This window comes from Xiphophorus couchianus, chromosome 18 (genome assembly GCF_001444195.1).
Source record: "Xiphophorus couchianus chromosome 18, X_couchianus-1.0, whole genome shotgun sequence".
Classification (NCBI taxonomy): domain Eukaryota; kingdom Metazoa; phylum Chordata; class Actinopteri; order Cyprinodontiformes; family Poeciliidae; genus Xiphophorus; species Xiphophorus couchianus.
The window spans coordinates 27956936-27979911 of record NC_040245.1 but is presented as its reverse complement, the minus strand read 5'-3'; the positions used below and the strand labels follow the sequence as shown (position 1 = coordinate 27979911).

Below are 22976 nucleotides of genomic sequence, written 5' to 3'. Positions count from 1 at the left end.
GCGCTGATAACCGCCGTCAGAGAGGATTAGAGACGTTTTCCCCCCAGAGCCCGGACTCTGGTGGTGGAGAGGAAGCAGAACGACTGAAGAAGTTGAGAGCTGAAGGTGGAGAACAGGTGGAGGTGGGTTAACAGGACCTCACGAAGGGAGCGATGATGATTGGAGGAGCTGAGGAGAAGACCAGCAACGATAGGCTGGGAGGTGAAGAAAGTCTTCCAGTTTGAATTTACACCCAGGTTTCATTTTCTTTCTTTTTCAAGGTTTTCTTGGTTCTCGTGGCCTTTATTTCATAGTGAATTGACAGTAATGAGAGAAGGGGGGCAAAGGTCACCAGGCCGGGAATCGAACCTGCGACCGCTGCATGGAGGACTAAGACCTTCATATGTGGGTTGTGCCTGACCTCTGCGCCACCAGAGTTCCTCCAGGTTTCATGTTCAACAAATATAAAAATAACAAAGAGTTAGTAAAGGAGCCATGCTGAGTTTCAGAAAGAAGCGACAGAGGCTCAATTTCAAAGCACCGAACTACAAGGTCAAATTTATTTTACGTCATATTTCGTATATAGTTAATTGATGGTTCTATAAACTGATATGGCTGGAAAACACATAACATTCCCCATAGCTTGTAATCTACTTTACAATTATTCACTGTGTTGTGTTGTTTTATTACATGAAGTCCCATTGACATAAATCGAAGTTTGTGGTTGTAACAGGACAAAATATGAATATGGGGTGTGAATAATTTTTGCGAGCCACTTTGAGGGCATTTGGCAGTGAAGAGGGCGAGTTGTTTCTGTGAAAATACCAAAAGTGGTTGACTCCTCACTGAAGAACAAGGACAAGGAGGCAATAAAAAGTTTATAGAGAGAGAATTAAACCAGAAAGCCTCCCATCCATTATTTAAACCTTCAAACACCCACTGTGCTCAAAATCATAACTGACTAATATTGAAGTTCATGTTTCATTTTGTTTGGTTTTTTTTTCTCCTACAGTTGGAAAGTTAAAAGGAGTAACATTTATAGTTTACATAATGACATTTTAACTTGGTTTAGTTATGTTTTTTGTTCCAGTTGCGTCTCTCCTGAAATGGAAGGCCATCAAGGAGCGAGCTGTTATGTAACAGGAGGCAGGGAGGGGGAGACGAGTGGGGACTTAAATTTAGACTCACCTTTTGCAAACTTGTCCTCATCACACAAGTCTTTGTAGTTATAAATAATCACATCTGATTGTTGTTGGGGTTTTTTTTTTAAAGCCTTTTGAAAAACTGAGCGTCTGGTGCTGCGGACTGCAGCCGGGTTGAGTCGCGTATCGCAGCTTTAAATGCTTAGCGACGGGATGCTAGCTCGGATAGCTTCATAAAAACCCTCTGGTTTAAGTGTTGTGGCACTTTTTGATAAATAATACAATGTCTAAATGTTAGCTTGAATAATTCATGCTGAAGCAGTCGAGCGTAACGGCTGCGTTCGTGCCAGAAAAATTCAGCTGCCTTCTGCACCTTATCATTTATCACTTAGGAAAAAACTCATTTCTTTACCTGTGTTTGGGCTAATTTTATGCCACTTTTTCAGAAAAAAAATCACAAGCAAACAATAAATCTTTAGTTATAGGATATTATCTTTTTCTATTCATACTAAAGAAGCATATAGTGTGTTTAGTGGGAAGGCTGTCACATTGATGTCTCTGGTCTACTCACTGTCTACTCAGGCTGCAGGGAAGCCTATTTATAGATCTGTTTCTGTTCTCAGTCCCCCCTTTTTTTCTCTCCATCGCTCTTTTTCCCCTCCTTCTCTACCTCTAATGGCCTGATATTTCTGAAGCTGCACGTCTGTAATCTTCCGGAAGATCTATAAGCCGCAGATCATGGCCAGCTGGATTTTTTAAAAATTGTTTTTAAACTTCTAGAACTTGACGCCTCTAGTTTTGGGGAGCTACTCAGAAATACAACAGAGTGTTTTATTCCAACATTTTTTGATTTCCTTTTTGGCTACTGGCCGCCACCCAAATAAGGAGTCGATTACAAGTAGATCCGTCTTTGGACTGTGGGGCGGGGGGACTCACCGCTGGTCCGGTGTAATCCCCGACAGCCTTGAGTTTTTTGGGGGGGGGTTATGATGAACGGCTCAACATGGACAGTGAGATCTATGAACGGCGGGAGATTTGAGGCCTCGCTTTCATCATGCGGCGGTGCTGCTAAGTAAAATCAATAGACAACGGCACCAGAGCCTGGACCTTGTGATGACCTTTCAGCGAAATATCACAAACTGACTGATGGTGGTGGACGAAGCAAATAACCTGGTGTTTTAAATGTCAGAGAACTAGACGGAGGGAAAGCCAGCAGAGTTATGTTAATATTCCTGAAGTGGCAGTAATTACTAACTCATGTTTACTCACTGACAAGTTCAAAGGCTGCACTTTCCTTACCAGCTTAGAAAGCCCTGGACCCAAAAATGTCTGCTCTGATTCACAAAATGATAATTAAAAGGAGCAGTATTGTGTAAAACCAATACTTTTGATTTATTGATTCTGGTAGCGTGCTCTGTTTTGTTAGTTTGATTCATTTTCCTGGTTGTGTGCTCTCCGTCGCCCCTGTGCCATTTTCTCTGTCTCTCTCCTCACACCTGCATCCTGTTAGCCAATCAGCCCCAGCCTCTCAGTCAGGGGTCTCAAACTCCAGCCCTCGAGGGCCGCAGTCCTGCAGTTTTTAGATGTGCCACAGGTACAAAACACTGGAATGAAATGACTTAATTACCTCCTCCTTGTGTAGATCAGTTCTCCAGAGCCTTAATGACCTAATTATTCTGTTCAGGTGTGGTGCAGCAGAGGCACATCTAAAAGTTGCAGGACTGCGGTCCTCGAGGACTGGAGTTTGAGACCCCTGATAGACTCATCTCTTTCTCTCACTCCTTGCTGGATCCTCACGTTACTTTCCTGGTTATAGCCTGTTATTTTTCCTATTCCCTGCTGGCTTTTTCCCCTGGATTCCTGTTTTTCTTCAGCTCTGGCTCCCTGTGTTCCCTGTGTTTTTTTGTAAGTTTTTTTTTTTTTTTTAATCTTTTTTTTGTGTTAAATACCAAAATCCACTGAACTAAAGTCAAACTTCTGGATGTATTTTAAAAACAGTATTATGTAAAAGCGACCTTTTTAAGCTTTATAGTGTTATTCCCTCATCAAAAACATTCCTGGAGTGTTGCTTTGATTCTTAAATATATATTGTCATGACTTAAAGGAAATTGGGCTGCTGTCTCTTTAAAAACTCCTTCCCTTTCTGAAACTCCAGGTTCAGGAAGTCATCACAATATTGCTCTTCAGTTAACCCTTTAACAACGTTTTTACGTTAAAGGGTTAAAGGGTCATGAGAAGCAACTCTTATAATGAGCTCAGCAGATGCTCAGTTCCACCAGGTGTTTGCTAATTGCTGCTGGCTAGTCTGAAGGAGCCGAGTGAGCTGCTCTGTGGGATGCTTGGCAACTGCAGCTCAGAGGAGTTTAGTGCAGCTGAATGGTTGCCATGGGAGATTCAAGGATTCCTCAAATATGCATGAAAGAATCAAAGCAACACTCCAGGAATGTTTTTGATGAGGGAATAACATTATAACATGATGTAAAGTTAAAAAAGTTGCTTTTACATAATACCCTCTTTTAAATATATATGTATAAGTTTGCCTGTAGTTAACTCAAATATTCTAAATTAATAAATTAACTTTTCTGAAGCTTAGAAACCCATGAAAATATCATCGGGGATTTTGAAATAGTTCAAAATATTTAAAAAATTGTATGTTATTGTTCTGGGATTTAGCTAATATTTGTGTCATTCTTACTGTCTGATGTATTGTCATGTAGAACAAAAAACAAATGTGTGACTTAATTATTGTTGCTGGCAGTGGCTTTCAGTGCAACATATTTTTTTAAAACACGCATTTAAAAAAAATCCTTTGCTTTTTTTATCGATTATTAAAGACTTTCTGAAATCCAAAAAGTGAAAGAATAACCTGCCTGCGTTTACGTTCACGGAGGCGTTCTCGTCTCATCTGCTTCATATGTGCTCCTTCATCCTCACCTCCCTTTATGTAACGGCTGTGATGGGAACCCGGCAGAACAAAATGTTTTCCCTTCCATGAAACCAGATTAAAAATCATTTCTTAAGATAAAGGGAAATTTTATTCCAGTGCTTGTTTAACGTATAGTTAGTTGTGGAATCTGTACCTTCCTAGCACAAACATCTATTTAGTGTCGCTTTAATTGAAAAGAATTTGTCATGCAAGCACTAAACTGAGTTTGAAGCTGCTGGAGATCCAATTACAAATCCATCAGCTGGTTCCTGGGTGTTTAGGGATTTCTAATGTCACCACAATTTCCCAATATCCGTTCTGCAGGCGTGCCAGAAAGCGCTGCACCGCATTAAAACACCAGAACATATGTAGGTTGATGCTGAACCTCGACTCTTCTCCTGTGCTTAGAGCTTTCTGGGTTTTTTGTTTTTTTAATTCCAGGATGCAAAAGGTGTCTGCAGCAAGCGCAGCGAGGAGCTTGGCTGATGGTGGGATACTTATTATAGCCCTAGCAACAGAGACGGGATTGGAGGCCACGCAGATAGAGCCTTTCAGCTATTGGTTGTCGAGGAGGACCTTTCAAAGCTCAGAATTTCATCTCATGAAAGCTTCAGTTGCAGCGGGCTGCAGCAGGAGAGGCTGCAGTCGGAAGGTGGTGGGTGGAGGTCAGGGCGGTGCGGGGAGCGTCCACTTCAGTTTATCAATCATCAGAAGGCTCCATCTTCCTGTCTGAAACACACAGATCTGCAGCCTTGATCTTTTCTGAGTGCCTGACACAGGCCAGGTGAAAAGGAAAGATGCTCTCCTGTCGTTGTTTGGATGTTGGATACTTTATTTTATTTTTATTGTTTGTTTTTTGTTTTGCAGAATCGTTTGGTGATTTGTGTGCTAAAAGTGGTTTTAAAGCAAATATGATGTTCGCTGTGCGTTCGCTGCTTGTCTCTTCGCTCTGCAGCTGAAACCGACTCCATCTCACGATCTCACCCACAAGCACTCAGCACAGGTTTACACAACACACACGGTCCCCACCTGAACGCGGCTCCAAGCATGCATGCATATCACACACACACACACACACACACACACACACACACACACACACACACCCCAAGTTATTTGACCCGCAGGGGGTTATATAAAGTCATAGAGTTGCTGTTTGGGCAAAAGGGAGATTTAAAGGAGCAGTATTATGTAAAATTGACTTTAAAAAGAAAACAAACAAAAAAAACTTTACATCAGGTTATAATGTCATCAAAAACATACCTGAAGTGTTGCTTTGATTCTTTCATGCATGTTTGAGGAATCCTTTAATCTCCCATGGCAACCATACAGCTGAGCAAAATGCCTCGGTGGACCTAGCCCCGCCTACAAGCTGCAGCTCCTCCTCTGTGTTGCAGTTTCCACGCTTCTTCCTGGCCACACCTCAGCTCCTTCAGACTAGCCAGCAGCAATTAGCAAACCCCTGGTGGATGCGCATCAGCTGAGCCCCTTATAAGAGCTACTGTACGTCTCAGTGCAACTCTGGTAAAAATATTGTTAAATTGCCAATAGAGGAGCCATGTTGTAATGACTTCCTGAAGTTTCACAAAGAGCAGGAGTTTTTAAAGAGACAGAGGCCCAATTTCATGTTTTATCTGTTACTGTAACAGTTGCTTGATTAATACTAATACTAAATACTAAAAATTAATACTAAACCTTTAACACTGCTAAATAAAGAGGGATGAGCTGTGTTGATGCAACGATGGCAATATATGGCTAGAATAGACAAGAAATAAATATATAGATTGATAGCAATAAACAAATAACTTTAATGGACAACAGATGGCAACCAAAAAAATAAAATAAACTTTAACCATACAGGCTGTATCCACAGTTTCACCATTAGGTCAGATCCTCTGGATCAAACTACCTCATAATGTATACATGCATGATGCTGAGTCACAGAAACAACAATAAAAGCCAAATAAGCAGAGAAAACTGAATGAAAAGTAAAAAAACGAGCAATGCAAAGTCTCTTAGCGACGATGAAAGTCCCAGACATGATTTTCTTTTACAAATAACTTAAAAGAACAACAACAAAAAACTGAAAATTAAATTAAAATAAAATTGAGCTTTTGGAGCTTCTGCTCTTCAATACATTTAAAAATAAATCAAAGCAGCTGTTTCATACTGTGAGCTCATGCAGGCTGATTCAGGATGGAGACGCATAATTGGCAGACATGAACAAGGTTGTGTTACTGGCCTTAAGGCTTCTGGTTTCCCTCTTAAATCCATCAAACCACTGATTTAAAAAAACAAAACAATAAAAGTCGATCAAACTGCTGTCCATGTGATATATAAATAATCTATAGAAGTAGCAGCATTAATGACAACAAATCTGTTCAGCAGCTTTTTTTGTGTGTGTGTTTGTTCTGAAACTTTACTGAAGCGTTCTCTGCGGTGTAACGTTGTGCATTAGTGTTTAATGTGCATATCTATAACATGCTTGCAGGATGTCCAAAATACCGTAATAGATTCCCTTTTTCTTTTTTTTCTTTTTAATGCTAGAGATTTACTCGCAAATGAGGCATGTAGAAACGATACAGGCACGGAAAATAAAGCACACGAAACGATAAAACGAGCTACGAACGAAGGGCTTCCTCTTAAATGCAAAGTGTTCTCACGGGTGACAACACAACAATACACTAGACCACCAAGGAAATGGTGCATGTATAATTTAGTCATGTTCTTTTTTTATTATCATAGCTATTATTCCGGTTCTTGTGCAACTGCTACATAATGACTCACATTCAAGATATTTTTGTCACTCAGGAAAACAGCTAAAAGTTATAAAAACAAATAGAAAAGAAAAAAAGTCAAACGTATACCGTCAGAAACAAAATATGGTCCATGTAGGCGGATTCATAACAGAAACATCGAGCCTTGGAAACGTCACCATTGTCATTTCAAACTGGATAGCATGACAGAAAAAAAAGTACGTAAATACTGTTCAAAGAACAAAATATGTCATAATCATTCTTCAAAGTGAAAAAAAAAAAAGCACCAGCTGGTAAGATTAAGTAAGCACTGGTGGGTTATTTTTTTTTCTCTCTTTTTTTGTAAATTATCCTTTTTTTTTCTTTCATTAACAAATTAAATACACATATTGCATGTCACTAAAGCAACGGCCGTTACAGGTCACTTTTTACGATCACCATTTTGGTATAGCAAATTAAAAATAAAACAAATAAAATAAAATAAAAATAAATTAGAAATAAAAAATATCAACATTAGACAAAGCCTGTTTTTTTTCCTCAATCATATGAATACTTAACACCCACAGTATAAGTTAATAAAGTCAAGCTACTGTATATAAATACATCACCAGCATGCACAATATTGAATAAGCAATATTATTGTTGTCATCTTACACTGAAGAAACAGTATAGTAGGCATGTGCATTTAATAAAACGAACACAGAAGTAAACCACAAACTCTGAAGCTGCTTTTATCTGTTTGTTTTTTTTTTGTCTTTTTTTTTTTCCATTTTTGTAATTCATTTCCTTAAGTCTCTGCCTTTTAGTAACCCTCACCTCCAAAAAGAATCAGTGGCTCCAATAACACAACAGACTTATCTGTAAGATGCCAAAAACATTTAAATTAGCAGTAAGGGAGCTCATTTTGACCGAATTTTCAAAATGAAATAATCACGTAAAAATTTAGGGGATTTTTGCAGATTTTCTACTTGTCAGAGTAAAATTAACAGCTTTCAGGGCCCTTACATCTACCACTGGAACCAATGCAGCCATTTTTTTTTTAGTTTTCTTTTAGTGAGGCCTTTCTTTTTTTATTCCCCATTCAAGCATTTTCTCTCTCAAGTGACTCAAATGCATCTCTATCACACAAAATCTAAGTAAGCAGCTTATCTTGACAGAACAAGATCAGTTCCTATGCCAGTGTGAGGCTGCCATTTCAATCCAACAACAACCACTTCAGGCTGATTGGCTGACGTATCAGTGGTTTTTGGCAAATGTCAAAGAGAAAACCAAGAAGACGGAGGCCTCACCTCTCAACTGTCATATATATTTCTATATATATTTGAACTAAGATTTTAACCTCCCACGCTCACCTCTCTTTTTGATTCTTTTCTTTTAACACATGGAAAAATAAAGAACTGCTGCTGCGGTAGTTTCATCGGCAAAAGCGGCTGCCAAAGTCCACCGGCCCTTCGTAATTATTTTGACTTTCTGATTTTCGAGGTGAGGCTTCCCCTTTAGTTGTTGCCCTCCCCGCCCTCGTCGTCCTGCTGGTCACTTGTCCACAGTGTCAAGTTGTCTCGGAGCAGCTGCATGATGAGAGTGGAGTCTTTGTAGGAGTCCTCGTTGAGGGTGTCCAGCTCGGCGATGGCGTCGTCGAAGGCGGTCTTGGCCAGATGGCAGGCCTGCTCCGGGGCGTTCTGGATCTCGTAGTAAAACACAGAGTAGTTGAGAGCCAGACCCAGGCGAATGGGGTGGGTGGGCTGCATGTGCTCCTTGCTGATCTCGTGGGCCTCGTTGTAGGCCTTCTCCGAGGACTCCACCACCGTGGCCCTCTTCTCGCCGGTGGCCACCTCGGCCAGGTACCGGTAGTAGTCGCCCTTCATCTTCAGGTAGAACACCTTGCTCTCATGCTGCGTGTCGCTGCAGTTCTTGATCAGGAAGTTGTCCAGGAGGTTGAGCACATCCTGGCACACGGCCTCCAGCTCTTTCTCAATCTTCTCCCGGTAGGCCCGCACCATCTCGATCTTCTTCTCGTTGCCATCAGCGGAGGTTTTCTGCTCTATGCTGGAGATCACCCTCCAGGAGGAGCGGCGGGCTCCCACCACGTTCTTGTAAGCCACTGACAGCAGGTTCCTCTCCTCGTTGGACAGAGCCTCATTCAACTCCGTCACCTGGAAGACAGAGCACAAATACTGTTAATTCTGAAGAGCCATGCCAATTAATCACTAACCTCTCTCACAAACTGGATCTGCCTGAAACCAACAAAGAGAAGTCCCTATCTGAGATGCTTCTGATCATTAAACCACCAACCAAGCTGATGACATGAGCTTTCAAAAAGCAAGTCAACTTCGTGGAACCAAAGAGGCGTTTAGTTGAAAAAGAAAAAACTTCAAGTGATCAATTTAAAGCACTTCATAAAAACCTGCAAAAGTTCTGTTAATAGCAAAAAGAAACATTTCTTTTCCATTATAATGATGGAAAATGATGATGGAAGAAATCCTGAGCTTCAGGATTTTGGTTACTAACTGAAATCCTGATTAGTAAGTCAATGCATTGGCATTCTTGCATTGAATGCTAAAGATATTAGAAAAAAAGTTCTAATGTATGGACAGCTGATCAAATATTGCGTCCAAGCAGACTTTTACAACATTGCTCACCTTGAGGTTACAACTAATCCTAACCAATGATGTTTCTTCCTCTTAATTTCCCGGCCGGCTGGATGAACACACCGCTTGTCATTGCTCTGTCGCATCATCATTGAGATGTGAAGTCGACTCAGACCTACCAAAGTCAGCTATGACTGCATGGCTTGAGGTCTGACACGTAACATTGGAGGGTTGACTTCAACCCACTCTCAGAAAAACACTGAAGTCACTTTTTATGTTAAGTCCCTCTCTATACTACCTCTGGTGTTCATAGATTACCAATCAAGCTGTCAATATTTCACGCATTCAAAACGGTGAAGAGAAACTCTGTGTAAAACTCAGGGTAGGCAAGCTGTTGTGCATAAAATAATTGTCAGAAACCCGCTCTAGCTTAGGTAAACATACCGGTTGGGTGAGGAGCTTCAGTTTTCTGGCAAACAACCATCCCAGCCTAATTATCATCAATTACGGACTTCAGTGTGACTCATCCAATGTGTGTTAATGGAAAAAAATGTGTGCATGACACAATGATCCTGAAATACCTTAACCACACTGCCAATCATCACTATGCCAAACCCTCAACCTGCAAAGTCAGCTAAACCCTAAATAAGTCAACTGATACAGGGCTGTTACCACTATGCTTGGTGTCTCTGAGGTGTAACCCTGGCGGGTTGACTTCAAGCCCCCAATCACCTTGGACCTCTCAGAGTAATTTACAAAATTAAGCCACCATTGAGTAGCCAACGAGGCAGGGGCAATAGAGTGTTATTTCTAAGATAATACCTCTTATTAAGCACAAATCATTTCAGTTTTATTTTCCTTTGATGAAACTTCCTCTGGCTGAATTCCAGTCACTGCAACCCTTCCAGTATTCAACGGTGGAGATAAATAATGAGTTTGAATTACTGATTCGCTTTAAATCTATTGGCCTTGTTTTCACTGTCGAGCCACAAAACCTGCTCACCCCTGCCTCTGTTGTCCGATATGGGATTTTGACAACCATGGCTGGAGCAGGGTCACCTCAACCTTCTCAAGTGACTAATGGTGCATTCACATCCGCCCTGCTCAGTTTGCTTTAATTCGACTCTAGTTCATTTGCCTAGAAAATACGGTTTGTTTGGGGTGATGTGACCAAAAAGAAGGTCCGCCCAAAAACCCAGGCTTCTGTTCAGTTGAAGTGAACTCTGGTGCGATTCGAATGCATTTGTAAACGCCAAGCGGACCAGAGTCCACGCCAAAAGCAGGAAGCAGCCTGTACCGCAAGGCATCCTGGGTAAATACAACCAAAACAAATATGTGAGTCATGTAATGACACTCATTCTTTGTTTATATTTCATGAAGAATGAGCTTTCGCCCAGAGTTTACTTCAGTGGTTCTTGGTGCAGCGCCACCACAGGCAAGGGCAGGAACGTTTTTTTTTTTTTAAAGGTTTTGTTGGCTCTAGTGGCCTTTATTTGAAAGTAGTTTGACAGGAAATAGGGTAATGAGAGAGGGGGAAGACATGCGGCAAATGTCGCCAGTCGTGCTTTGCCCCTGCGCCGTCACACCAGCCCCCGGTTTTTCTAAAGGTTTGGGGTTTTTTTACACATTGCAGTGTGAAAATGAACCACACCAACTGAAAATGTAACAAATGTTGCGATTTTGGTCCCCAGTTGAACCATATCTACCAGACTATCAGGTGTGAAAACACCCTAAAAAAAAGTCCATTGAACATTCAAAGCCCTTCGATGTATTTAGGAGGGGGAAAAAAACTCCTTCAAATTCATCCACAGCTTCCTTTTCCTCTGATTCCAATGAAATCAGATCCCTTGAGAATGAACTTTAATAATGATTTCTCTGGAGGGAAGCAATCATTAGGTTTTTCTAGCTGTGCTCATTTGGCTGCCGACCGTCCTCCTTCCACAGCAAAGAGGATGAACAATATTCCACTCATCATGCGCAATTCCCAGTTTCCATGGCAATCCATTCATTTAGTGCATCAGTAGTTCCAGCTGCCACGTGTGCAGCTAATGCCAGCTAGCGAGAAATTATATTCAAGATTGTTGGGGGGGGTTAGCAGGAAGGGTAGCGGAGTGAAGGGGTTTAGGGAGAGGAAAGGCAAGAGAAGGAGGGACAGAGACGGTTAATGTGCTCTCATGGGGACTGGAGCGGGGGGTGGAGGGTGGCGGGTTGGGGGGCGGCTGCAGTGTAAGTGAAAACCGTGACTGCACGGGCGGTTCACATGTCCCAGTGACCTTCTCTCCGGCTCAAAATGACCTTTTTACCTTTAGTGACATCACTCTGAGCTGAGCCGTTATATTTAGACTCGACTGCATCGGTTTTCTAACAGGATCGGACCGCAGATCCGGTCGGGTTAAAACGGATCATGCAGAAAACACAGGGAATGACTGTTTGATTTGAGAGGAGCAATTATTTCTCATTCACGGTTACGTGCTCAGGATGGGGGAAGGTGACGTCACAGCGAGTGGGTGGAGAGGGAATGGACTCGTCCGAGCTTCCTTTGACTCCTCAGTCTTAAGTTCAGGAACAAACCATTCATTGGTTCAATTATTAATATTCTGTAAAAAAAAACAAAAAAAACTTGCTGGTATCAACATTTTTGATGATTTCAAGTGGCCGACCGTCCTTTAGTTTTAGTTTTAGAGCATATTTGTCACAAGGCTAACATGAAGGCGACAGGGCCTCCCCGTTCCGTGGGCCGCAAGGGCAAAGGGATTCCCTTTGGTTAGAGGCTGTTTGGGCCCAGTTTGGCGCTGACTGACAACGCAGACTGGAAAGAAGGGAATGGAATCCCTTCTTGCAACGATAAATGATGCACAAGGTAGTGAAACGGTTTTCTCCATTAGCAGAGATGGGTTTTAATCTGGGGGCGTCAGCTCAAGGATGTTGCCGGTACCAGTGACACAGCGATTTTTTTTTTTTCAGCACTGATATGTCATAAAAGGAGAAGGAAAAAGGAAAAAGGGAGGAAGAGAGGCAAGCAGACAAAGGATCTGTTCTCAGCGTTGACCAATAAGAGCTGAGCGAGCTAATGTGAGACAGCCCATCCATGTCATCCACTTCACATCAGCTATTACGCCGTTAAATCAGGAGCTGTTAACCTGAAAACGACTCCGAATATCTGCCCCGGTCGCACACCGAGGAGACGGCAGGGGAAGAAATCTGCTCAATCTGACTCACTGCAGTATGACAGAGAATATTCCAGAGAGAACCTGCTGAATCCTACCTTTTGTTTCAAAGGAGAGAACAGCTCCTGTTGGGTATATTTGAGTAAAAGGTTGGATAAAACATGTTTAAAAGGAGCAGTAGTGTATAATTTATGACAAAGACAAGGAGAAGGCGGAGGAGTGGGAGTAAGGTGGGGGGAGGGAGGTGGTGATGGAGACGGTGGAGGTGAAAGAGGAGGAGGAGGAGGAGGAAGCAGCAGCAGATAAGCTTTCTTTTTTTTTCTTTCAGAAGAACCTTACATTGCTCCCAGCACCTCTACCTCCAAAACAGAGGAAAATGAGACAGAGCGGTACCGGGAGATTATCATATCATGAATACGACATTAAGAAATCTGTTGATGCATTGCAGCAGGACCGTCACTCTGATGCCGGGCTCCTGTCTCAGTCCACAGATGAACGTCAGGGCCTGCACGCGTTCTCATTGTAGCATCCTCTGAGTCGACAGAAAGGCACCGCCCAATGAGCAGCAGAACGCGGCCTGGACCCGACTCAGAGGACAGGGGTAGGGGTAGGGGAGGAGTCGGGGGGGGGCTGGACCCAACTCAGAGGACAAATGGGGGTGGGGGGCTGAGCTGCAGTCCAGCTGATGACAACGTAATAAAGAGATTTACTGCTATTTTACAGCAGCTGCTGAGTGTGGTAGCTGTTAAAATGGAGCTAACAAGAACCAGAAGCATATTCCCACCCATCCCTCTGTCACCATCATCATCACTCAGTCACCATCATCATCATCACCATCATCCCCCCCCCCCGCCCCCCCGCTGCTGGATTGGACTTACCGACTTCATGGCTGCTGCCATATCATCATATCTCTCTGCCTGCTCGGCCAGCCTGGCTTTCTGCACCAGCTGCTCGCGGTCGACCATTTTCTCTACTGGTTAGTGCTGGGAGGGGACGGGGGGCTTTGCTCGGTCGAGCTGCGCGACGTGGGCTTCGTGGATGAAAACGGCTGATATTTGAAATTGCAGTGCAGTGAAATCCTAGGCGAAGCGCGTGCTGCAGCTGTTCCCTGCTGTCTGTCTGAGGTTCAGTGCAGACGGGACACCCTCTCTCCTCTCTCTCTCTCCTCTCCCTCTCTCTCTGTCTCTCTCTTCTCTCTATCCCCCTCCCTCCATACCTTCCTCCTCCTCCTCCTCTCCCTCCTCTTCACACACTCTCCACGGGCTGCGTCATCACTCGGGAAGGTGGGTGTCTGTGCAAATGATGTAACACTGCATACATGGAAGGCAGACAGACATGAGCAGGAGGATGGGGATGGATGGTACTGAAGGCCTTCTGGGAAATGGAGTTTGTTGAAGTGGCAGCAGCATGCTGGCGCAGGAAGCAGGGAATCAACTGGCATTGAATGGTAAGCTGTTGTAAGACATAATCAAACATAAAATACATTTATAGGGTGTTCTTTCTCCACTGGTAGTCCGGTAGACAAAATTGAACATTTGTTACATTTTCAGCTTTGAAACCCTTTGAAAAATATGCTCCCCTCCTCACACACGGTGGCGCTGCAACAACCACCACTGAAGGAAACGACAGGAAAACCTCTGAAGAAGACATGAGCGCAACTTCTTTTCTTCACAAAATGCAAACAAATGGAGTGGCGTCCGATTTTAGCAGTAGCAGGATTTCTCTTTTGTCTTTGCTGAACGACCACGAGCCATTTCTCCTGCTTGCGCTAGACTTGCTGTATTTACCCAGAATACCCTGCACTCAAGTTGAGCGTTTTGGCGTCCACATATGCATTAGAACCACACCAGAGTTCTCTTCCACCAAAGAGGGTGCGGTTGTGAGGCCTTGTGGAGTTACGGGGATTCGAGGAGGTGGAGGTCTCGTGCCGACCCTGATGAGATGCCGCCCTGGACCGATGCCCATGTCACCCATATCAGAAACCGCCACTGTGTCTGTGCTTCAACAGGCCTGGGTCAAATAATCAGATCATGAGCAGGATGTGACTGCATACCAAGGAAGTAATTGAGTGATTTTGATTCAGGCTTGTTAAACCAGGCATCTAAACGTTACAGGACATGGGGCCTCAGAAACTGGAATTGAGGACCCCTGATCTAAGGTATGGTCAGGGGTCCTGATCATTCCATCACTTCATTGTGACATGAAGGAAAGTGGTTTTAAAAATGTTTGCTAGTTGAAATCTGACTTGTGGAATTTGTATTTTATGAATCTGATGGCCCTAAATAGATCTCAGTGCAACTGACTGGCTTCAGAACAAAAACAAAACTGTTCATTTGATGAAAAAGACTTGAGCAGGAGCAGAACTTCAACTTTCAGCAGAACAATTAGAACAAAGGGACAGTTTCGATTAATTTACTGTCATATGTTAGTTTGCATACACTCTCGATTCGGTTAACTCTTCAGACTTACCAAAAAGTATTTTCAGCTATCATTGAGGCGATGTCACATTTTGTTGGTCTGTGACATAAAATTACAATACAAAACATTGACAAAAAGTATAAAAATAAAAAGGACTCGGGGTTAGATACTGATTTGTAAACCTCTATAAAAGATTTCAGCTTGAACAACTACTCACTAGAATATTTAATATGTCTCATTTTATTTAAAATGTTGATTTTAAGCCTCTTTTACAACTCTGGGTCATCAAGATTTGACATAGTTTGATTTTGATTTATAGGTTAAGCTAACTTAAAATCACCTCATGGATTTTTCTATTGTAATTGTTTACATGTCAAAAAGTTTTGTTTGTATTGTATATATTTTGATCTAGAGATATTTTGATTTCAGATTCTTAATCTTTCTCACAATGCTGTCTCTCCCCACCTGCAACTTTAGCTGTTACAGCTCCACCTTCTGGTCCGGATTAGTAAAGACTGTTCCAGTAATAATTTAGCTTCACTTTCTTTACTTCTTTCGTTTCTGGGGAAATTCATGTGTTACAGTGTGCAAACGTTTAACCTGATAAAACAAAATACAGAGGAATTATGCAACAGATTAGGATAAGCATGTTCTGAACTGTCTCATTCAAGTATCGGGTGTCTCATATTTGATGTGACTGTGTTTTAATATTTGTGTTCCCAATAAACCCTCTGGATTAATCAGAAAAATATTTATTACACTTAAATTACATTGTCTCTCATTTAAAGTCTGGAAGAAAAAATACAAGAACACACAATAAAAAATTTCCATCTATTCATCCATTTTCTTGTGCTTTTCTGGGGTTGGATAGAAGCCTAAGTAGGGAGGCCCAGACTTCCCTCTTCTCTCTGCCAGATGAAAAATACAAAGAAAATATGATAGCCAATGAAATTAGATTAAATGTGAAAGAAACATTTCCCAATTTTTCTCATTGTCCATTTGCCAGGCCGACGTTATCAGTGGACCCCATCTGGCAATGTCTTACAAAAGTTTCTGGAGTTTGTGGATGTGCTGCTGCTCAGAGCGAGACCACAGAAAAACGTAGCAGAGCACAAAGCCCCAAATTTTGCAGCGCTCTGAGAAGCCACAAGGTAGTTTATTTTTACACTGCAACTGAAATGTGTGGTTTGCAGACTGGGTAGCATGATTTGTGTGAAATAAACAGCAAGCTTCATACATTGCACATTTTTTTGGTGCATCCTGTTCAATTACTTAAACTCCTGTTAATTTGGGGTGGATTTTATTTTTCGATGACAAAATGTCAGCAATTGTTACCGGCTTTTTTGTGGGAAACATTTTTGCTTGAACGCTGACATTGGCTTGTGGTAAAAGGATCACATTTAGAAAATCTTGTTCTAGTGGGATTTTCTTGATAGTTACAGAACAAGTCTATTTGAGGTCATTGTGGGGAAAAAAGTGCCAAGTTGAGCCGCACCCCATTCAGTGTTCAGTTGTTTATTGTTTAAAATGTTCACATACAGTATTAATGTTTTCTTACATATTCTTATCCCTAGAAAAGAAATGTATTTATTTGCACTTAAAAAACAAAAATGTAAATTTTTAAGAAAGTTCCAACTCAGGACAAAACTAGGCCTAACAATTAGGATCAATCCCTTTAGCTCTTGCTATTAAGAGTAGAGTTAAAACTATTTTAGTGAGTAACTACTACCGGTCTGAGTAAAGTTTGCTCCACTTTTCTCTTTAGGATGTAACATTATTAAGTTTTTTCATGTTCAGTCAATTTCAAATCACAGCATCTCAATAAGATCCAGATCTGGGCTTTGACCTGACCCAGGATTTTCCATTTTTGAATTCTCAGATAGTCTTTATTGGTATGTTTTGGGTCACCGACCACATTGAAAGGTCCGGTTCTACTTCAGTTTTATTTTGTTTACATGTTTTATATTTTCCCCTTATATACTGTAAGTGCACCATGAATTTTATACGGTATAATCTAAAGTGGATGTGACCATGACACATCCACTTTCATGCTTCACAGTTGTTAAGAGACTCTTTTCTAGGACTGCTATAAAATGTTCTCTGTTCTGGTGTCCAAATAATTCAGATTTGTTAGAGATTTTTTGGTATTATCATTTTATTTTCTTACTCTAGTTCACATTAAGTCTATAGATCTTTGTGATTTTCTGTTTAAAGTGTTCTCTTCTTTAAATGACCTGGAGGTCACTACTGTCGGTTCAACTTTATGAGAAATAGATAACACTGAGTTTCTCAGACCTTAAACCCTTTTACAAGAACACCTCCTAATTTAGTAACCACCTGTGAGCAGTCGTATTTTGTTTTCTTGACAGTACTGACCGAGATTTGAACCGGGCTCAGACCTTTGATCAGATATCACATCTGGAGCTGGGTTGTTAGATGTTTGGGTTAGAAGCTTTACGACCTCTGTTGTTTTCTTGACTGCCCCTTGCCTGTTCTCCTTTGACAATAAAAACAGGAGTTTTTGTAAGGGCAGGTCAGAACGCTCTGTAGAACTGATCGGAGGAGAGGTTCGATAGAGTGTTCTCCTTTTGCAAAAGCTCTACATAAAATTCATATACGTTGTCTGTGGTTCTTTCTTTTATTTAGGTTCGAAAGGAAAATACCTATCAAGATTCATCTGTCTAATGAACATCATTCCTGTAATCCCGATCTTTGACTATGTTCTTTCTGGCAATATAAGGGTTTTTTTTGTTCTCTCAGAGCGAATGTTTCCTGTTGTTTTTTTAAAATTGTTTATTAAGAAACACATACTTAAGAGTACAGTTGGGCGCGCTGTGGTGGCGTAGGGTCTAGCGCGACCCACGTTTGGAGGCCTTGAGTCCTTGACGCGGCCGTTGCGGGTTGAAACATGACAAAAATGTTGTAAAGTTCAAGGCGCCATACGTGTCGGACATGTCCAACCCAGATCTTTCAAAATCAGTTTTCCTTTTTACATTTCAGTCCATCCCAATTATCACAGTAGCTGTCAAAACTTGTGTTTCTTTTAGGAGCAGCTTGCCACCTACCCTGCCGACTAAAGGTCAAGAGAGGAAGTGTTTATTTTCCATGGCCTGTGAACTGGGTCAAGCCACGTAAGCAGGAAGTGGAGGAGTTTAAAAAATGGCCCTAATCAAGGCAAAATATTCACACTGTCAGCTTTACTGCAGACAAACGGTTCAGATTGAATAATTGTGCTTGACTCTTCTTGGAATTGGTTAGAAATTATTTAATTTTATATCTTAAACAGTTTGTTCAGTATTAATGTAAAGAACTCCTAAATGGTCACTACATACTCCAAATGTATCTTCTTCTTGATGCTAAGATGCAATGAAAAAGGTAAATTATTGACTTGATGCTTTCAATTGAAGTCTTCCCTCTCATTTGTTTTCAAACTGCAGTCTTACGGTGCACAGTCTTTGCTGAACTAATGAATCCATCCACTTGCTTCAAAGAGGATTACAGCTCCTTCTGCTTAGCTTAGTTACCTCAAATTAGGATGAAGCTAAAGAGAGATCTGCTGTCTACAGCAGCCATCTGTCTGCCAGGTGGACAGTCGGGAGCTGCCGGCGCTGATGGAGACCAGACTAGAGCTGGATGTGTTGATATACCCTGACGAGGTGAGGGTCGCCACCCCGGAGGACCTCAGGCAGTGGGACCTGGAGACCGCCAGCCAGGTCTCCATCCCCACCGCTCGACTCTTTGTGGCTCTTTACCCGTACAACCCGGCTGCCATGTCTCCCAACCCTGACACGGCGGCGGAGGAGTTGCCCTTTGTGCCTGGCCAGATCATCAAGGTAAAGACGCTTTATGTTTTAGTGATTCTCTGCAATGTGTGTTGTGCTTCCTCATTTTCAATCTGCAGAGAGGTTTCTTTGAAATTAGATACTGCTGCTGTTTCCTGTTTGTGCAGGCCCGCTGAACATGTACAGAGACATGAACTCTTCTCTTGAGTTCCTGTAACTGTTTTTTTCTTTTCTGTTTTTTTGATGCTCATTTAGGTGACTTGCCGCCTTTTCTCACTCCATTCTTGCCACACACACACACACGCACGCACCCCCCCCACACACACCCCATTCGTGTTTTCATATCTTGTGGAAACTTTACATTTGCTTCCATTAATTTTCTACAACTTAACCCCAAACAAAAGTCAATTCACATCTTGGTCCTTAACCTAACTTCTTACCCCAAAACATGGAAACCAAGAAAATGTCCCCACAGAGAGCAGTGGTCCCCACTGCTCCCCACAGACCTATGTTGAAAGAATAGGTCTCCACAAGGATATAAGAACCTGGTTCATACACACACACACGCAAACACTCACACACAATATGCTTTAATATCTTCTCAAGGGATTTTTCATTCATTTCTATGGCTAACCTTGGCCTTGTAAGGAACAGTGGGTCCTCAAAACATAAGTATTTGTGGAGAAAACGGGCCTTACAATGTATAAATACAAGGAGACACATGCACACACTATGTATGTCTGGGTGTGTTCACGAGGACTTTGCATTGACTTTGTTATTATTTTTCATTCATTTCTGTAGTCTAACCCTGCTCTTTATCCTAAACTTAACCTTTACCAGTTCACATCTAACCGTTAGTCTAACCTCATCTCAGTTCACACCTTAGTCCTAAACCTAACCCATAACCCCAAAACTGCCCTTCTTAAAAGGCCTGTGGTTTGGGCCCCATAAGAAGCAGCGGGTTCCCATAAAGTAGCGTTAGAAATATGGTCCTTACAATGTATTAAATACAAGAACACGCTCACACACACACCCACACACCGGTATTTCTGGCAGTATTAGGACATTCTTTTGAGTTCTATGCTCTCTCACGTACCCTTGATTTAAGCATTACCGGTACATTCCCAACTCCTGCCTTAACCTAAACTTGATTCAGAAAATGGTGCTCTCTTGGTTTTTGAATAGTAAAGATAAATCCACAATTATTCATAACCCTAAAAGATTTAGGTTTGTGTTAGATGATCTTGTACAACACTTTGGAACGGCAACATACTATTTGTAAAGTGCAATAAAAGTAAATTTGACTTGACTTAAAATTATTCTAATTCTACCAAGAGGGCTTTTGTTTTCAACATTAAATAAGATGAAGAAAATGAAGATAGAAAACCAATATAAAAGTGTGAGTTTTCTAATTATGTCTTTATTTACATGTGAATGAATAACAGCTCGTTGAAAAAGTGAGGTAAATTTCTTCAAACGGCAATCAAACTCTGCTCTTTGCATGTTTTAAATGGTACGTCAGTAATTTGTGTTCAGTATTGCTCTCCGAGTCTTTTAACTTGGAAGGCCTCTTTGCCACTAAATGCTAAAATAAACATTTTCAAATCTTTGACTGGGCCACTTCAGAACATTAATAATTTTACTACCTGTCAGGAAGTCAGGAGAAACACGTTAGCAAAATTAGCAATCTGAAAATATTCTGAAAAAGCAACCTAAACAAGTGCACACATTAATGTTTGAACAAAGTGATGAGACATGCGGTCTGTGTGCCTCGCCAGGTGTTTGGAGACAAAGACTCCGATGGTTTCTACCATGGAGAGTCTGGTGGTCTCTCCGGTTACGTGCCAAGCAACATGGTGGCTGAAGTCCCAGTGGACGACGAGTACCTGAAGCATGTTCTCATGCTGCAGGGTTTCCTGCCCGTGGACCACACAGGTACCAACTCTTCATTTTCTGCAAGAATGTCACTGTGACTCGCAGACAGAAAATAGAGAGAAAATGAACCTAAATCAGCAAAAACACATTTTGCACTCAAGCATCTTTAATATTATTGACTGGAAAAATCTGATTAGAGCTAAACCCTCTTCCAGTTCCTCTGAGCTCATGTGCAAGGTTAGCTTAGAGCAGTTTTCTTTATGTAGGAAGTGGTAACAAAAAAAAAGTTATTTAGCATTTTGTGTTTGTGGGTTCATAAGGCAGGCTTGAAATTTAAATACAGCTTCTCTACTTGTTTTTTTCTTCTTTATTTTACTCTTGTTTAAAGAATACGTTTGCACATTTTCTCCAAAACAGGTATGTCTTTAACACCAGAGCTAAGTGATGTTGCCAGCATTCATGAAGATGTGATTGTTAGAAGAATGGTGGCCTTATTCGACTACGATCCATGGGAAAACTCCCCCAACATGGACAGTGAAGTGAGCGCTTCAAATGTCAAACTAACCACAGACTTCTGCATATTACTTATCTATAGGGGGGTCTTCAACCCTAAAATGAATTTCCTTGGGTTTCAGGTCGAACTGGGCTTTCGATCTGGAGACATCATCTATGTGTTGGGTGACATGGATCAAGACGGTTTTTACTTTGTGAGCACAAACTCTGCTGACTGATTTCTAATTTAATGTTTGCACAGAAGTTCATTTTTCTCTCTTTCTCTCTCTCTCTCTCTTTTTTTAAAAGGGAGATCTTCACGGAAGACGAGGTTTGGTTCCCTCGAACTTCCTGCAACCCTTACCCTGGAGTTAGACACCGTGCTAACACCTCTGCTACTAATACCAAGTCACATACACAATCAAATCAGCAGCTTTTACTGAGAAAATGTAAATATGTCAAATATTTGTGTATATTTTTATTTTATATAGTAGTGTTGTATTACTTTTGCTGTAGAAGGCCTTCAAAGTATGACAAGTAGCCCTCCACAACAATCAGGATGATGAACAATGAAGAGAAACAGGTTATAGGATAAGATTCTTTATTGATCATTTTAAAGAAAAACTCCAACTCACCTTATAGGGGAAAAAAAAAGAGACAATTTTTAAAACCATGATTTAATCAAGAATATATATTTTTTTTGTAATCCAGCAAAATTATTTCCAGAGAATTTAACTTGAAGGATGTCTGGTGACTTCTAGCCTTAAAAAAATACACTTTTAGTCACAGCATTGTGCAGACCAGAGTGTCTGAATCTAGTTTGCCTTATATTGTGTTCATCTGCTTTCTAAAACATGCTTAATCTCTGATGCAAGAGGTAATAAATAACACATTAAAACATTCATGTAAAAACAAAAAAGCTCAGAAAACCAAGTTAAAGCAACAACTGCAACATCATGCTTCCATCTACAGATCAGACTTAATCATTTCCTCAACAAATGTTATCAATATTAACATCAATCTGTTGGTTAATAGAATATTGTACAAAGTATAAAGAAGTTCAAATCAAGTGCATGAACTTCGACGTCATCTGGCTTGATTCTTCTTTAACTCTCCTCTGCAGCTAACAGTATACTCATCCATAAAGTAGGAAACACTACACTGTGTAGTGAAGTTTAGTAGTGCTTTCTACTTTATGGGTGACAACACTGTATGTCAGTAGCTTCTGGGCGCTCCCGCTCAAACTCCGAAGAATGACGGCGAAGGTGAAGGTGAAAGCTGGTTTCCACAAACGTCCAACTCAACATCATTCAACAAAAAAACAGAACAAAACTACCGAAGCGTAGTGTAAAATCAAATTGATAATGAAGCATTTTAATGTAAAAAGAGACAAAACGGTAAAAACAACCAACAAGTTTCCCAATGATTAGATAAACCCACTAATCAAGATCTTACCAGCGTTTCGACTTCTGAAGAAGAGAGGAAACCCAGAAGTGAGCGCGATCTTTTTATTAACCCTGTCTGAACCACGTGGTCAACACAGGAAAAGCTCACACACGCACCCGCACGCACGCGCACGCACACTTGTGGTTAGCATGCTGAAGTGTCTGAACACATCCTTAAAGCTGAAATAAAAGTTAATTGCCATAAAATAGAATGTTTTCCATCTTTCTTGATGTTTTTGTTTTCATTATTTGGTTTTTGAACTTGTGGTTGATGTGACTCAAATTACTCATTCATTTTGTTTTGTAACTTTTGATATTTCATCATAAATACTAAATGGTTCAATTGGATGTTCTTTGATGTTGCAGAAGTCTCTCTGAATTCATGTATTTTCAATGATCGCTCTTT

General features: G+C 41.2%; 2 protein-coding genes across 3 annotated transcripts; one reads left to right on the top strand and one right to left on the bottom strand.

Moving 5' to 3' along the window:
- Nucleotides 1–5831: 5831 nt before the first annotated feature.
- On the bottom strand, nucleotides 5832–13683 carry ywhag2 (3-monooxygenase/tryptophan 5-monooxygenase activation protein, gamma polypeptide 2). Its single transcript, XM_027998917.1, has 2 exons — nucleotides 13437–13683; nucleotides 5832–8956 (listed from the first exon to the last, which is right to left on the bottom strand). The coding sequence occupies exons 1-2, from the start codon at nucleotides 13521–13523 to the stop codon at nucleotides 8300–8302; spliced, it is 744 nt and encodes a 247-aa protein (XP_027854718.1). The 5' UTR covers nucleotides 13524–13683; the 3' UTR covers nucleotides 5832–8299.
- Nucleotides 13684–17465: 3782 nt separating this feature from the next.
- Nucleotides 17466–22779, top strand: LOC114161318 (RIMS-binding protein 2). Of its 2 annotated transcripts, XM_028044527.1 has the most exons (5): nucleotides 17466–18809; nucleotides 20537–20693; nucleotides 21051–21172; nucleotides 21269–21340; nucleotides 21435–22779. In XM_028044527.1, the coding sequence occupies exons 1-5, from the start codon at nucleotides 18588–18590 to the stop codon at nucleotides 21498–21500; spliced, it is 639 nt and encodes a 212-aa protein (XP_027900328.1). In that variant the 5' UTR covers nucleotides 17466–18587; the 3' UTR covers nucleotides 21501–22779. The 2 variants fall into 2 exon arrangements, with proteins under 2 accessions (XP_027900328.1, XP_027900327.1); XM_028044526.1 differs by having other exon boundaries at nucleotides 21051–21340.
- The last annotated feature ends 197 nt before the right edge of the window (nucleotides 22780–22976 follow it).

What these genes read in the sequence shown, in the direction of transcription:
- ywhag2 (XM_027998917.1), bottom strand. Translation starts at nt 13,523, where the DNA reads ATGGTCGACCGCGAGCAGCTGGTGCAGAAAGCCAGGCTGGCCGAGCAG. An exon ending in TGGCAGCAGCCATGAAGTCG is followed by an intron (nt 8,957 to 13,436) that starts GTAAGTCCAATC and finishes TCTGTCTTCCAG; the next exon opens with GTGACGGAGTTGAATGAGGC.
- LOC114161318 (XM_028044526.1), top strand. Translation starts at nt 18,588, where the DNA reads ATGGAGACCAGACTAGAGCTGGATGTGTTGATATACCCTGACGAGGTG. An exon ending in TGCCTGGCCAGATCATCAAG is followed by an intron (nt 18,810 to 20,536) that starts GTAAAGACGCTT and finishes GTGCCTCGCCAG; the next exon opens with GTGTTTGGAGACAAAGACTC. An exon ending in ATCAAGACGGTTTTTACTTT is followed by an intron (nt 21,341 to 21,434) that starts GTGAGCACAAAC and finishes TTTTTTTAAAAG; the next exon opens with GGAGATCTTCACGGAAGACG.